The sequence below is a fragment of the Gopherus flavomarginatus genome, chromosome 6 (genome assembly GCF_025201925.1).
Source record: "Gopherus flavomarginatus isolate rGopFla2 chromosome 6, rGopFla2.mat.asm, whole genome shotgun sequence".
In the NCBI taxonomy this organism is placed as follows: Eukaryota; Metazoa; Chordata; order Testudines; family Testudinidae; genus Gopherus; species Gopherus flavomarginatus.
Window position 1 is genome coordinate 37,494,916 of NC_066622.1, and position 15,632 is coordinate 37,510,547.

General features: G+C 43.3%; 1 protein-coding gene across 1 annotated transcript in view; it reads left to right on the forward strand.

Moving 5' to 3' along the window:
- Positions 1 to 15,632, forward strand: part of EFCC1 (EF-hand and coiled-coil domain containing 1) — a 93,162-nt gene that overhangs the window by 58,843 nt on the left and 18,687 nt on the right. Inside the window, exon 3 of the mRNA XM_050957807.1 lies at positions 14,829 to 14,974. Coding sequence (XP_050813764.1) covers positions 14,829 to 14,974 — 146 coding nt within the window. The remainder of the gene's footprint in view (positions 1 to 14,828; positions 14,975 to 15,632) is intronic.

A 15,632-nucleotide genomic window follows, 5' to 3' on the forward strand; every position in this document is an offset into this window, starting at 1 on the left:
GTATTTTCACATCAACATATACTGTTATGTACACACACAGACACACAAGAGAGACATGCATTCTTTTAGGCAATATGGTTAAGAATCTGCCTTGAAGCAGTTAGGAATCTATAATTACGATGCCAAACAATTCCCTAGAGCTAGCCTTGGATTAAACAAGAAAAAATTAAAAATTTGGTCAGTGGCAAAAATAGGTGCTTTGTGTTGTGGTTAGAAGTTGCCGTAACAATGACAGGAGCACTAATTGAAAGCCAATTAGTCACGGACATTATTCTGAGGTCCAACACTTTACAAACTCTCTGCTCTTGGATTTTCCCTCTCTCAAGCTGCCCATTATCCTCAGTACAAAGGCCTTAAAATGAATGTGGACTGTTTGACTGTCACTATAGAAACCTTGCTGCAGCATGGTACACAAATGCTTCCCTGGAATCTTCAGCACCAATTTCCCCTGTGATCTTTGCCCCACACAAATGTGCAGTTTATTCACTCCTCTCCCTATTGATGAAACCCTCTTAGATGGTTTGTGAATACTAATGAAAAAGACTTGAACCCACCCTTTAAAAAGTATAACTTTCTCTGAGCAGGCTTTATTATGGCAGTACAAAGTGTCATGGTTGGGCTGCTTAGTCCCACTTGCTTAAAACTCAGACACCTCTACATGTTCAAAATTAGTGCCTGTTTTGTGTATTACGTTGTGCTGCTGCATAAAGAACTTGCAAAGAACTGTCTAGTGGTTAAATCACACACTTCAGAATCATAAGATCAGGGTTTTTGCTTTATTCTGTCCCTGACTCGCATTGCCATGCCCTTGACCCTTTCCACCCAGTGCTGCATCAGTTATAGTAAACATGCTGGTATTGGGGCATCAGCTGCGTATCCCACCAGTGTGAATTAGGAAGCATGAGTAAGCACCCATGAAAAACACTTCTTTACTGCTTGACTTGGTCCTATTATGCAGCCTATCCAGGAGGGGAAAATCAAGTCAGAACTTAGCCCATTACTTGAATCACTCTCCTAAGGGAATTCAGGGTCATGTGGCAATGGTAAAAAAGTCACAGAAAGGCACACTTTCTTCCAACACTGAGCAAGAAATTTTATTATCCCTCAAGCCACTCTGTCTCTTCTGCTTCAGTGCAGCGTTTGTCTAGAACCTTCCTCACTCTCCCTCAGACCTGGCATCCTGCTACAGTTGTAAAGAAACCGGGCACACATCCTTGCAGGAAGATCAGCAAACATTAGCTGCCCCCCACTTGCTCTGTAAACAAAAAGGCTTGCAGCTGTACCCCTTTGATCTTGAAAGTAGAGTTGGCTGTACAGCAGCTCAGACTGTTCCATAGCTTCTCCCATTTCAGTCAGTTTTTGAATTAGAAATTGTCTTTATACATCTTCAGCTTTCCCTCGAACAACATGCTGGGTCCCTGACACAGGGCATCATCTTCAGTTTATTGATCCACCGAGCCTTTTTCCTTTAGCCTGCCCTGGTTGCTTCTGACCATCAGACATATAATGCTGGATCCCTAGCAAGACATTCCAGAACAATGAATAATGCCCCTACCCCCCATCCTCTGATATTTAATCCAGGTTACGTGATCAAATTTAAAAGATTTGTTGTTGTTTTTTTTGGATGGAGGGAGAGGGTCGATTACCAGATGAACATGAGCTGCCAGTGTGACACTGGCCAAAAAGGCTAATGCTCTTGGCTCTGCCAGAAGCTGGGAATGGGTGACAGATGGATCACTCCAAAACTCCTGTTCTGTCCATTCCCTCTGAAGCACCTGGCACTGGACACTGTTGGAAGACAGAATACTGGACTAGATGGACCTTTGGTCTGATCCAGTGTGGCCGTTCTTATGTTATGCATAACCAGGGGAATCTCAGGCAGGATTAGAGAGGTTATTTTACCTCAGTATTTGGCACTGGAATAGTGTGTCCAGTTCTAGTGCCTATGATTCAAGAAGGATGTGGATAAATTGGAGATGGTTCAGAGAAGGGCCACAAGAATGGATTAAAAGGTTAGAATACATGCCTGACTGTGATTGAGCTTCTGGAGTCTATTTAACATAACAAAGAGAAGGCTAAGGGACGATTTGATTACGGCTTGCAAGTACCTACATGGGGAACTGAGGTTTAATAGTTAGGCTCTTGAATCTACCAGAGAAAGGTATAACATGATCCAATGGCTGGTTGAAGCGAGACAAGTTCAGACTGGAAATAAGACAATTGTTTAACAGTGAGGGTAATTAGCCATTGGAACAATTTATCAAGGATCATGGTGGACACTCCATCACTACCAATTTTCAAACCAAGGTTAGATGGTTTTCTAAAAGATACACTGTAGGAATTATTTAGGGGCAGTTCTCTGGCCTGTGTTATACAGGAGTTTGGATTAGTGATCATAATGGTCCCTTTTGGCTTTGGAATCGATGAAATCAGATTTATTTGCAATCTCCATTTGTCAACCCTGTTACTGCTTCCCTTGATATTTCAGTCTAATCTGACACAGAAGAGCCAATCAGAATAGCTTGGGTCTTGCCGCAAAGCAGGTTTTGGGCTGGGGGTGCAGAACGGTAAAGAGCAAGTAGAGGATAGAACAGATGAGTTAATGAGGTGGAAGAACTGGGGGTAGGAAAAAGCAGTTTTTCAAAACAAAAATGAAATGGCAGAGATATTTTAGAGAAACCAAAATGGAAGGCTTTGAAGTACTAGCATGGATGGACCTATGCTCCCTGGTTCACACTTCAAATCAGTCCAAATTCCTTGAACGATGGGAGTTGTCGTTTTTCCCCGCCTTCAGGAAATGAGCCTTTCTAGAGCGGTGTGAAGTCAGTACTGCATCATACTTTTTATTCACGGCTGAAGAAACAGTAATTGGCCTTACAGCATTTGGGGAAACTGAGGCAAAGAGGTTCAGAGACTTGATGAAAGCCCCAGAAGTTGATGTCTGTTCTGGGATTTGACTTCCAAAGTGCCTAATTCTCAGTCCCCTGCTTAAAACTCAACTCTCTTTCTAGTTTCACAGCTGGCATTCCCAAAAATGACAAAACAAAGATGTGCCTCCCCCCTCCACCTTGTCTATTGTGCTCCCCCCCAAGTGCTTCACATTTGGGAGTACCTGATCATCCCTATATGCTTTCATCCCATCTCAGGAATCCCCATCCACAAGAAGCTGAATTTGTCTTTAACTTTGTAGTTCAGAGGCTAGTTAGAACATTCTTTAGTAATAACTATAGCAGGGGTAGGCAACCTATGGCACGCATGCCGAAGGCGGCACACAAGCTGATTTTCAATGGCACTCACACTGCCTGGGTCCTGGCCACTGGTCCGGGGGGCTCTGCATTTTAATTTAATTTTAAATGAAGCTTCTTAAAATATTTTTAAACCCTTATTTACTTTATATAGAACAATAGTTTAGTTATATGTTACAGACTTATAGAAAGAGACCTTCTAAAGACATTAAAATGTATTACTGGCATGCGAAATCTTAAATCTGAGTGAATAAATGAAGACGCGGCACATCACTTCTGAAAGGCTGCCGACCCCTGAACTATAGGAAGAGTTCAAGATATTGTTTATCTTCATCCTGAATCTCATCTAAGCAGAGAGAGTGAGTAGTGCCAAACCATGACAGAGCAGAGTTTTATGGAAAGAATTATTTTTACTAGTAAGCTCTTGAATGTGCATAGGGCTGAAAGCTAAATTAAAACCAGATCTCCAGATGTGAAACATCATAGCTATCAACATTTCCCGATTCACCAGCCCAACACTCACCCACAACTATGAGAAAAGATTTTCACACTAGTGGAAGATGCTCGATGGTTTACAAGTTGAAAGCTTAAGCAGCAAATGTACAGCATAGTGCAAGCCACTCTTTTAAATGCAGAACTAGCTTTAGTAATCTCTAAAGCAGGAGTGGGCAAACTATGGCCCACAGGCTGAATCCCACCCAGCAGGGCTTTGGATCTGGCCTGCCCTCACCTGCAGACACTGCCTCCCGCAGTCCCCATTGGCCAGGAATGGGGAACTGCGGCCAGTGGGAGCTTCGGGGGAGGCAAGGGAAGGGCAGTGCGTGGAGCCCTCTGCCTCCCCCCTTCTCCAGGGGCCACAGGGACGTGGTGCTGGCTGCTTCTGGAAGCAGCACGGTGCAGGGCCAGGGCAGGCTTGGGGAACCTGTCTTAGCCCGGCTGCACACTGCTGCCACCCCGGAGCTGCTCCACTTAAGCGGTGCCAGGCTGGAGCCCACACCCCGAACCCCAAACCCCTGCCCTGAGCCCCCTGCCGCACCCTATGCCCCTCCTGCACCCAAACTCCCTGCCCTGAGCCCCTTGCCACACCCCACCTGCACCCCAAGTCCCTGCCGTGAGCCCTCTGCCGCACCTTGCACCCCAACCTCCTGCCCTGAACCCCCTATGGCACTCTGTGCCTCCTTCTGCACCTCAACTCCCTGCCCTGAGCCCCTTTGTACACCCTGCACCCCTCCTGCACCCCAACCCCTTGCCGAGTCCCTTCTTGCACACCACACCCCCTTCCACACCCTCTCCTGCCCCCCAACCCCCTGCCCAGCCCTACATTCATGGCCCTGCATGCAATTTCCCCACCCAGATATGGCCCTCAGACCAAAAAGTTTGCCCACCCCTGCTCTAAAGCCCAAAGGCGCCTGTTACAAGGCAGGGCTTCTCCTCAGCTTCCAAACACACTCTCCCCACTCAGCTTCCTTTAAGAAGTCTTATTGTCAAAACTATGGTGACCACTCACATGTTCCCAAAATACCCAACATTCTGGCACTTCTGGGAACAGCGTGGGCCAACCCCTGCCTGCATGACCTTGCCCCCCCACCAGCATGACCATACATGGTGTATGCAAGGTCCTGCTACACAGGGGATGCCATTTTCAATGGTGCACTGCCCTGCCCCCATCAGCCTGACCTCACACGTGTGCAGAGTCACACCAGTGGGGGCAGAGCCATGCACTGTTCAAAAAGGCATTCCCCCATCAGATACCGGACAAAACAACATCCAGTGTTGTCCCAGTACTGGACAGAGGACAAGCCAGCCAAAAGAGAGGCCTGTCCAGATCAAATACAAACAAGTAAAACAAAACAGAAATAGTCTTGTAGCTCTTCCTTTGTCCTAGTGTTTCACAGCCTCTCCTCCCGGGAGGTGATCCAGCTTCTTGCATTTCTTCCACTCCCAGCCAGTTATTCTCCCTTTCTGGAACAGGTCCAGGACAACCTTCCAGGGCCCCTCCACAGGATTTAGCTTCTCTCCCCCCAGGCACAGCCTGACCCAATCACTCCTCCTCTTCCTGCCCTCTGACAGGTCTTTATAGCCCCAGGTGTAGCCTTGCCCCCTTTAATTAGCTCAGTTGGGCCCACCTGCTCTGACACACAGGAACTAGGCCTGGTGTACTTACAGGGACCAGCTACCCTGTAATATACCTCCCCACTTTTCAGAGAAAATAAGCTTTGTTGTTGTTTTTTTGTATCGACCTGTGAGATGCCTTATTGGGCTTCTCTCATCCCCACCCAAGGCCAAAATACATTTCAGAAAAGGTTCCATATAATACTCTAGGGCTCCCCATCAAGGTTGACCCCCAAATTTTCCCAAACCAACCAGAACATTCCCTGCATTTATTTAACGTAACAAACCAACCATATGACATTACACAAACAGAGAGAGCACAGAAGGTTCCCCAAGTCCCATGGACCCTAACCCAGTCTCACAGAACTAAACCCCTAATCCCCATCCTTCTGAGTCCAGTGCAATAGAGCCAGGGTCTCATATTCAGCCTTGCATGGCACAGTCAATATACAATCTCATCTTCTCCACCTGGACTTCGAGCTCACTGCACCCACAAGTTTTTCAGTGTCTGCACACAGAGTTTCTAACTCAGTTGCAAATTCATTGACCATGAAGATTAAGCACCCTCTTTCTTCCTGAGTGAATCACAGGTCTCTCTCTCATGCCTGGGGTTCTGTAACATGCGTCACATGACTTCTAATTGTTCTGCAAGCTCCAGAGCTTTCAGGATGGGAGCCATGAAAATTAGGGCTGTCAAGCAATTAAAAAAATTATCACAATCGTGCAATTAAAAAAAATTAATCACGATTAATCACACAGTTAAACAATAATAGAATACTATTTATTTAAATATTTTTGATGTTTTATACATTTACAAGTATATAGATTTAAGTTACAACACAAGATACAAAGTGTACAGTGCTCACTTTATTTTTATTACAAATATTTGTGCTGTAAAAAACAAAAGAAATAGTATTTTTCAATTCACCTAATACAAGTACTATAATGCAATCATGAAAGTTGAACTTGCAAATGTAGAATTATGTACAAAAAATAACTGCATTCAAAATAAAACTATGTAAAACTTTACAAGTCCACTCAATCCTACTTCTTATTCAGCCAATTGCTCATACAAACAAGTTTGTTTACATTTGCAGGAGATAATGCTGCCCACTTCTTATTTGCAATGTCACCAGAAAGTGAGAACAGACATTTGCATGGCACTGTTGTAGCCGGTGTTGCAAGGTATTTCCATGCCACATGCGCTAAAGATTCAGATGTCCCTTCATCTTCAACCACCATTCCAGAGGACATGCTTCCATGCTGATGGCTGGTTCTGCTCAATAACGATCCAAGGCAGTGCAGACCAACGCATGTTCACTTTCATCATCTGAGTCAGATGCCACTAGCGAAGGCTGATTTTCTTTTTTGATGATTTGGGTGCTGTAGTTTCCACATTGGAGTGTTGCTCTTTTAAGACATCTGAAAGCATGCTCCACACACTCCCCCAAGAAATTCATTCAAAATTTAATTAACACATTATTTTTTAACTAGCATCATCAGCATGGAAGCATCTCCTCTGGAATGGTGGCCGAAGCATGAAGGGGCATACGAATGTTTAACACATGTGGCACAAAAATATCTTGCAATGCCAGCTACAAAAGTCCCATGCGAATGCCTGTTCTCACTTTCAGGTGACATTTTAAATAAGAAGCTGGCAGCATTATCTCCCCTAAATGTAAACAAACTTGTTTCTCTTAGCGATTGGCTGAACAAGAAGTGGGACTGAGTGGAGTTGTAGGCTCTGAAGTTTTTCATTGTTTTGTTTTTGAGTGCAGTTATACAACAAAAAAAATCTACATTTGTAAGTTACACTTTCACGATAAAGAGATTGCACTACAGTACTTCTATGATATGAATTGAAAAATACTATTTCTTTTGTTTATGATTTTTACAGTGCGAATATTTGTAATAAAATAATATAAAGTGAGAAATCAATATATTTGAAAATGTAGAAAAACATCCAAAAATATTTAATACATTTCAGTTGGTGTTCTATTGTTTAATAGTGTGATTAAAACTGCGACTAACTGTGATTAATTTTTTTAATGATGATTAATTTTTTGAGTTAATCGCGTGAATTAACTGCGATTGACAGCCCTCATAAAAATAGGTATTTTTTGTCTCCCTTCCTGTACTGAAGCTCTGCTTCCACCCTTAGCCCCTTATCTGGTCCTCTACCGTTTGTTCAGGCCTGTCTGGGTCTTCACAGTATCCTGCTGGGATTGAGACTTTGTTTGGGTTCCTACCAGCCTCCTTAAAGGTGACAATTTTGCAACAGAAAAGCTTCAAAACAGACTCCAATGAGAAACTGCTGAGCTTGAATTAATATGCAAACTAGAAACCATTAACTTGGGTTTGAATAGAGACAGGAAGTGGCTGTGTCATTACACATATTGAATCTATTTCCTCTTGTTAAGTATCCTCACACCTTCTTGTCAACTGTCTAAAATGGGCCATCTTGATTATCACTACAAAAGATTTTTTTTGTCCTGCTGACTATAGCTCATCTTAATTAATTAGCCTCTTACAGTTGGTATGGCTACTTCCACTTTTTCATGCTCTCTGTATGTGTATATATATATATATATCTTCTTACTATGGGTATGGCTACACTTACAGTTGTACAGCGCTGGGAGTTAAAGCTGTCTTCATACAGCTGTGTAGGGAAAGTGCTGCAGTGTGGCCACACTGACAGCTACCAGCACTGCAGTGTGGCCACATTTGCAGCACTGTTGGGAGTGGTGCATTGTGGGCAGCTATCCCAGCGTTCAAATGGCTGCAACGTGCTTTTCAAAAGAGGGGGGTGGGGTGGAGTGTGACAGGGAGCGTGGGGGAGACAGAGAGAGTGGATTTTTGGAGCTGACACTGTTCTCAGCTCCCTGCCTTGCAAGTTCTAAGGACAACCTGCAATCATTTTAAAAGTTTTGACCCCTTCCCCCACCCCCTCTTATTCACTAAATGCAAATTATGCACTCCTAAATAGCCTTCAGACCACATAAGCAGCTGCTCAACATGGACTCCCCTCTCTCCTCAAGCAAACAGCTGTGAACATTCCAAAGCAATTCCCCTGCCTCCGCTCGCTCGCTGGAGCAAAGAGCAGCTGTGTTTGTTTTTTAGATAAGTAGCTCCGGGGAGCTCGGAGTCCAGCTATTCTTCTGGTTTGTTGTGGACAGGAATTCTGGGATACCTCCTAATACCCTGGAGGCCAATAACAGCGCTTTTGGTGGCCACACTTGATGAGCAGCGCTGCATCACCAGTGCTGCAATCGTTACACCCAAGCAGACCAGGTGTACAGCCAGCGCTACAGCCAGGGAGTTGCAGCGCTGGATGTGCCTTGCAGGTGTGGCCAGTTACTAAGTTGCAGCGCTGTAAACCCACCACGAGCGCTGCAACTCTCCAGTTTAGCCAAGCCCTCTATGTTCCATTCTATGCATCTGATGAAGTGGGTTGTAGCCCACAAAAGGTTATGCTCAAATAAATTTAAGTCTCTAAGGTGCCACAAGTACTCCTGTTCTTTTTGCGGATACAGACTAATATGGCTGCTACTCTGAAACCTGTCATTCCCTAGTACTTTTCTCTACTTCGAGACAGGCCAATTCTTGCTATAGGATTAAGCATTGCTATTTCTTTCTCAGCCTCCCTCTGAACCCAGGCTAACTTTTGTTCTGAACATACTGTTTAATAATCTTTTTCCATAAGTGCTTACCTCCTCTAATTCTTATTGGAAAGATTTACGCTGCTTCTGCAGGCCTTGAGGGTGGTCGCCTGCTCCCTTTTCACTCCCCCTTCACCATCCTTACTCCAGCTTTCAGCCCCTTATTTCCTTTTCCAGTCAACCCCAGACCATCCCTATCCTGGGCTGTTCTACTTCCCGCTGCATGGAGGCTGAGAAACCTATCAAATCTCTCCCCAGAATTGTTGGCCAGGGTAGCTCCTTGACCACACCCATGTGCAGCTGAGTTCTCCAGCTCTGGACCTCCAGTTCAACTTCTGCTGTGGGGTAGACATGAGTTTCACCCTGGATACATGAGATGCATACCAGCAGATGTTGGTCTGCCTTGTTGGTCTACCCTCACCCCATTTTCTCTGACAAGAGTGTACCTACAATCTGAGTTTATGAGTTCCTCAATCACCACTTCTCCCAACCTACTGATAGCACGTATGGCCAAGCCCCCTTAAAGTTTCCAAATGGACCCTGACCCTCGACTGGCTGTATTAACAACCTAGATAATCACACTCACACACAGACTGAACATTCTTGTCTGAAATGCCCAGGCTGGCCACATCTGAAGCATGCCAAGGGGCCCCCTTTCCTACCCCCAGGAGTGTTTCCATTAAATTGTAGAACTACCTGGGACCCTTGGAGCTCTTGTGTATCCCCTAACTTTTGGCCACTTGAGGTCTTCCCTCTAGGGAGCTTCCCTCAGTTTGCCATACCACCCAGCCACTTGTGTCCCTCAGCCTCGAAGAAAGTCTCTGCTCATTCAACAGCTTCCCTGACTGAGGCCGGCTGAAAGTGCCTTACCCTGCTCTGGCTCCCATCGGTAGAACCTTTAGAAACTCCTCCAGGACAATTTGGTCCATGATCCTTTCCATCGAGCTGGTCTTTGGAGCAGACCCAGCAGGCTGCAAGGTCCCGTAATTTCTGGGCCACTACCTATGATTGTGCTCGTCACAGAAATGAAGCAACTCGAAATCTGTGTTTATATGCCTCAGGACTCCACCCTAATCAGTCCGGAATGGCTGCCTTCGCTACCAGATAGGCGTTTACCTGTTCTTCATCACTTGCTTCCCAGTAAACTGTCTATGCCTCAGCTATCAGGAATAGTGCTATGTAGGCTGTCCATGTCAATTCCTCCCTGCTTGTTGTCCTCATCACTCTCTCAAGTGTTTGGAAGAAGGCCTTGTGCTCATCTTCTGGTCCCAACTTCACCAGGCTGGGGGCCAGCCACCTTACAGTCCCATCACCAACTATGTTGCCTGCCATCTCATACTCCAACTGTTTATGTAACAGTTCTTAAAAGTGGGCTTCTTGCCACCTCTGTGGTGCAGCAAATTGTGTCTCCCGATGTTTCTGCTGGTTCACCATCATTTGCATGAGCATAGCCCGAGTCTGCTGCTGCAGTTCTTGTTGCCACTGTATTACAGCTGTCTTGCTGCTGCAACCCCATTACTAACAGGCAGATCACCTCCTCCATTTTTCCCCTTAGCTCCCAAACTGTGTGGGGTCACTCAGTATTGCAGGTGGGGCTCTCTCTTCACTGGGCACCAAAGGTCCACTTCACTCTTCCTTTGTACCAAGGCCAGATCAAAGTGCCCACATTCTCCACCATATGTCACAGGGCAGGGCTTCTCCCCAGCTTCCAAACACATGCTGCCCCACCCCATCTTCTTTAAGAATGTTTATTGTACCAACACAAGCACATAAAAACAAACAAACAGCCTGTTAGCTTACCCTAGGGTTTCATAGACACCCCTCCCAAGGGTTTTTGATGATACAATGTTTTTTTGCAGTTTTCCAGTCCCAGCCAGCTCTGCTTCTTTTCAGGAACATTGGGTCCAGTCCAGGGCAACCGTTCTGGGCACCTAGCCCCTTGCTCAACAGCCCCACCACCAGCCCCCTCTTCCCAGGCACAGGCTGCCCCAATCACTCTTCCTCTTCCTGCCCTCTGACACGTCTTTATAGCCCTGCCCTTGTTTAATTAACTTACTTGGGCTCTCCTGCTCTGATACAGGAGCTGGGCCTGGTCTATTCACAGGAACCAGCTACTCTGTGAAAGGCCCAAATCATGTAAATATTCCAAACAGGGCCCAATCCTCCAAACACTACCAGACGTAGTGCTTACTGCCATTGAAGCTTTTGTAGGAAGTGTTTGTAGAATCGAGTACTAGATTATTTTTGTTTAAAAGTTGAGGGAAAGGTTGCATTTCTGATAAATAATATATAATATACATCCCTTATAAACAAAAAACACTCCATTCCACAGTAAATGGCCCAGCACACTATAGTTTACAACAGTGGTACTAAAGAGCATCATTGCAAAAATGACTGGTAAATTGGGCACCCAAAAAACTGAGGTGCTCAAAATAGAGTGCGCCCAACCTTGAAGGGGCCAGATTTTCACAATGTGGTTGCTCAGAACTTTCTGAAAATTATACACCTTTAAGGTATCCATAGTCAAGATATGTGCCTAAACATGAGGCACCCAGAATCACTAGCCATTTTTAAAAATCTTAGCAACACTTATTATGCATTCAGGAGGGCAGTAGGGGAACCTGGATTCACTTACAGATGCAGCTGATTCCTCTTGCTCAGAGGGTTGGCGAGAAGCCTTCTTCAAACTTCTAAACAGAGTTATATTTTAGCTATTTAGAAAAACAACACTTTAGTTTGAGTTTTCTCAGACAATTATTTTAAACAAGACTTTCAACAGAAACTTTTAAGTAATGCCTTTGATGTGCTGCCCCACATTTGAATGTTGTGAAAAACATCTGAAAAAAAAATATGGAAATCATTTGGATTTTAACTGAAAGCTGTACCACAAGCTAACCTTTTACAACCTAAATGATTGCCTTATTTTAAAAGGACTGTTATAGATTTCAAGATTATGATTTAGTACAGAACAAATGAATGGCAGGTCCCATTCTGAAGGTTACCATTCTCCTCTCTTTTGATAGGAAAGCTAACTGTTGCTAAGGATCACTGTAGATTGTAAATAAAATACATCATTTGTTTTTGCACACTCAACACTATTTTTGGAAGCATTTTTTTAGCAGTTTTATTCAGCTGTTTCCCTAACAGACAGCTCTAAATAATGCCCTTTTCTGTTACATTTTGATCTTCTTGCCTAGTGCCTGTGCACACACACAAGGAGCCAGAACTGATGTAGTTTCTTAGAAACTGACAGCAGCTGTGTTAGATTAAACAAAAGCGCTACATGATACTTATCTTTTTAACCTGGCACCAGCCTTTGCATTACTCTATATAGAGTTCTGTTTCTAACACTTGAGTATATGCATATAACTGTGGGAAGTGTTTGAAAGTCTTGTATGAAAAGATCGTGTTACAAAACTGTTTTAGTAGGACCAATTTTCTAAGTGTTTTGCTCTCATTTTCTTTTGATATATGTTTAAGAGAGTGCATTAAGTGCAAGGAATATTCCAGCTTGCATGGAACAAAATCATTCCTCAGACGTATTTGAAGAGGTTTATTAAGTAAAACTCCTGGATTAGGTTTGCTTTCATATACATTTAAATAAGAATTCTTGTGAGCTGTGAACCATCTCTCAGCAGGTAAAGTGCACAGCAGCAGCAATGAATGATTTAAGTTAGAAAACGTCCTAGTGAAAAATATTAAATCTATATATATATTTTTAAGTAAAGCTATGGGAACCTAATTCTTGAACATGAGCAGCAAAGAAGTGGTATAGTCATCGGAACATAGAAATTGCCAAAATGGATCACACTGACAGTCCATATAGTTCCATATCCTGTCTCACAAAGTGGCCAATATCAGACGCTTCAAAGGAACATGCAAGAAACCTTCAAGAGAAAAATTATGGGATAATCAGCCTATAGGGGAAGTTTCCTTACATGTATTTTTTGCTCTTGCATTATTTTAGATGGTAAATAGGAGTGCCTAAATTATCTTCTCCAGACCATTCACTATTCTGCAAAACTTTGTCATGTCCCCTCTTATTCATTTCCTCTCTACGGTAAAACCCAGTCTTTACAATTGCATCTAATCATTCCACTGCTGCTACATCCTTTTGGATGCAGGGTGGCCAGAACTAAATCGCCTTCACCATTAGAATAGTGTGTTACCACTGATTTACACCTGGCATTACAATATTTTCAGTATTTCAATCCCACATTGTAACATTTTGGGGGAAGGGGTAATCACAGCATCATATTGGCCAGAAGTTTTCATTTTGCTGTCCACAATGACCCCCAGCTCTCTTTCCTGAGTGATTATATATATTTGGAACCCAGCAATATATACCAATACTTTAAAGTATTAATGCTAATGTATATTATCTTGCATTTGTCAACAATGAATGTAATCCACCATCATGCTGCCTATTCTCCTAGTTTTGTCTAAAGTTCCTCAGTCTTCTCTAGCCAATGTCTAATCCACAACAGCACTTTACTTAGTCAAAGGATTTTTGAAAAAGTCTAAGCAAGTTATATCAACTGGTTTTCCTTTACCTTTTTATTTTGTTGAAATGCTTAAAGAATTCAGACAGATTAGTGAAACATGATTTTCTTTTGCAGAAGTTATGTTGGTTATGCCCCACTACATCTAACCATCTAGATGTTTTATAATTCCATTTCAGGGTATGGTTTCAGCCATTTTATCTTACATCAGGTTCATATCAATGCCTTTAAAAACGAAGAGGTACAACATTTGTGATCTTCCATCCCTTCAGGGTAACAGCTGATTTTAATGAGATTGTTAACAGTTCAGCCACTTCATTAAGTACCTTCTGAATTGTGACTTCCTGCTCTTTAATTTGTCACTCTGTTCTAGCACCTCCTTTGACTTCAAACTCTGACAGCACTTCATATTTGTTACCTGAAAGGGGTAGAATGTATACCACCGATAGGCATTTTCCCAAAACCCCCTGTTCAGGTTGACTGAGCACCAGGTTAGTTATCCAAGTCTGACTAATTCTGCCACTGGCCTTGCAGCACAATCTCTCTGCTTCAGTGTCCCCATGTATAAAATGGAGGTAACACCTGCCTTAAGTGGGTATTATGAGGTCTCATGTATCTGTGTTTGTGATTTAAACCTGTGAAAAGCAATAGCAGTGCTAAGTATTACTGTTAATATGACACTTCATTCAGTCATCCCAGTGCAGAGGACCCCTCACAAAGACCTAGAGATACTTAAATCCTTGCTTTGCACTGACTTTAAAAGCTTAAGTGGGGGTTAAGTTCCCTGAAGAGCCTTGCACCAACTCTGCTCAACGGGGTGAATTTCAACTTTGGCTCAGTGATTAAGCATGTAAAACTGACATTTATAAACCTAAGCGCCTACATAAGTGTCCAAATGCAGGGTTTGCTGCCCTGAGTAGGGGCCCACACTGGAAAAATCAAGCACATAATCAGTGTCAGTTGAGAAGGCAGATTTTATGGCCAAAGTAGACTGTGTCCACACATGTTTTACAGACATCTTGAATATTAACAAAAAGCTGTAAGTAATGTTTGTTTAATTATTAACACCCAAGTCCAAAAATAGTTTAATTCCATCTTCCTCTGATTTTTAATGAAGTCTTTTAAAACTGCCCTCAAGGGCTGTGTTTAATAGGCATTGAATGCAGATGCTCCTGTGCTTCCAAAGCATGTCTGAACAATTTCATTTTAGCAGAATGGTTAATGGGGCGAAGCAGCCTCTGCTGGGCACATTCATCCAGTTTACTGGAAGTTTACTAAAAGTCTACCTTCTTTCGCGTTTTCTTCTCCAGGTCAGAGGTTCTGAAGCTTCAGCTTCCTTCAAGAGGCAGCACAACGCAAAAAGGAGCAGCAGCACTACTGGATGGAAGACACTGTTTATCTGCTGTGCAACTGGATCGAAGCTCACCCACTGGGGGAGCAGGGATGTCAGAGAATGGTATACAGAATCCTTATAAGTGCAGAATCCCTAGTTATTCTATTTCCTCAATGATGTGTCAGATTCTCAGCAGACAAACTAATATTTGCTTTAAAGATTTTGAACAATCAAAGCCACAGACTAATTCTAATGAATTTTGAAACCTTAAACAAAAAGTCAGCTTCCCCTCAAAAAAGTCTTATGTTTATTAAAAATCTGAACATGTCACTTGTAACTAACACTCGAAAGAATCACCTGCTTCCTAGAATTCACTGGACCAGAGTGACTTTTTTTCTTGCTTATTAGTAAGTGGTTTTAGCTGTTGTGTGAATAATACCCAAGAACGTCAAGTCACAGTTAATATTCCACACAGGCTCTTTGAAGACAACCTTATCCCCTATGTAATTTTGAATGATCTGACTGGCTTAGAGCATGTAATTCTAACTACTGCTATAAACATGCCGTTTTGCTGCAATTTCCCCTGGGAATTGCATGTACTACAGTTTGAAAGTCTCGTAAAGCCATTAGGTCACCCAAGACTGGCGCTAGTTAATATTTACCCAGAATAGCACTGGACTTCTACAGAGGAAGGAATTATAGGAACTGTGGATGGGATGACAATTTTGTTGGCTAGTTTACATGCTGTAATGATGAGAGCCATTTAAGAAAGCTGTCTTAT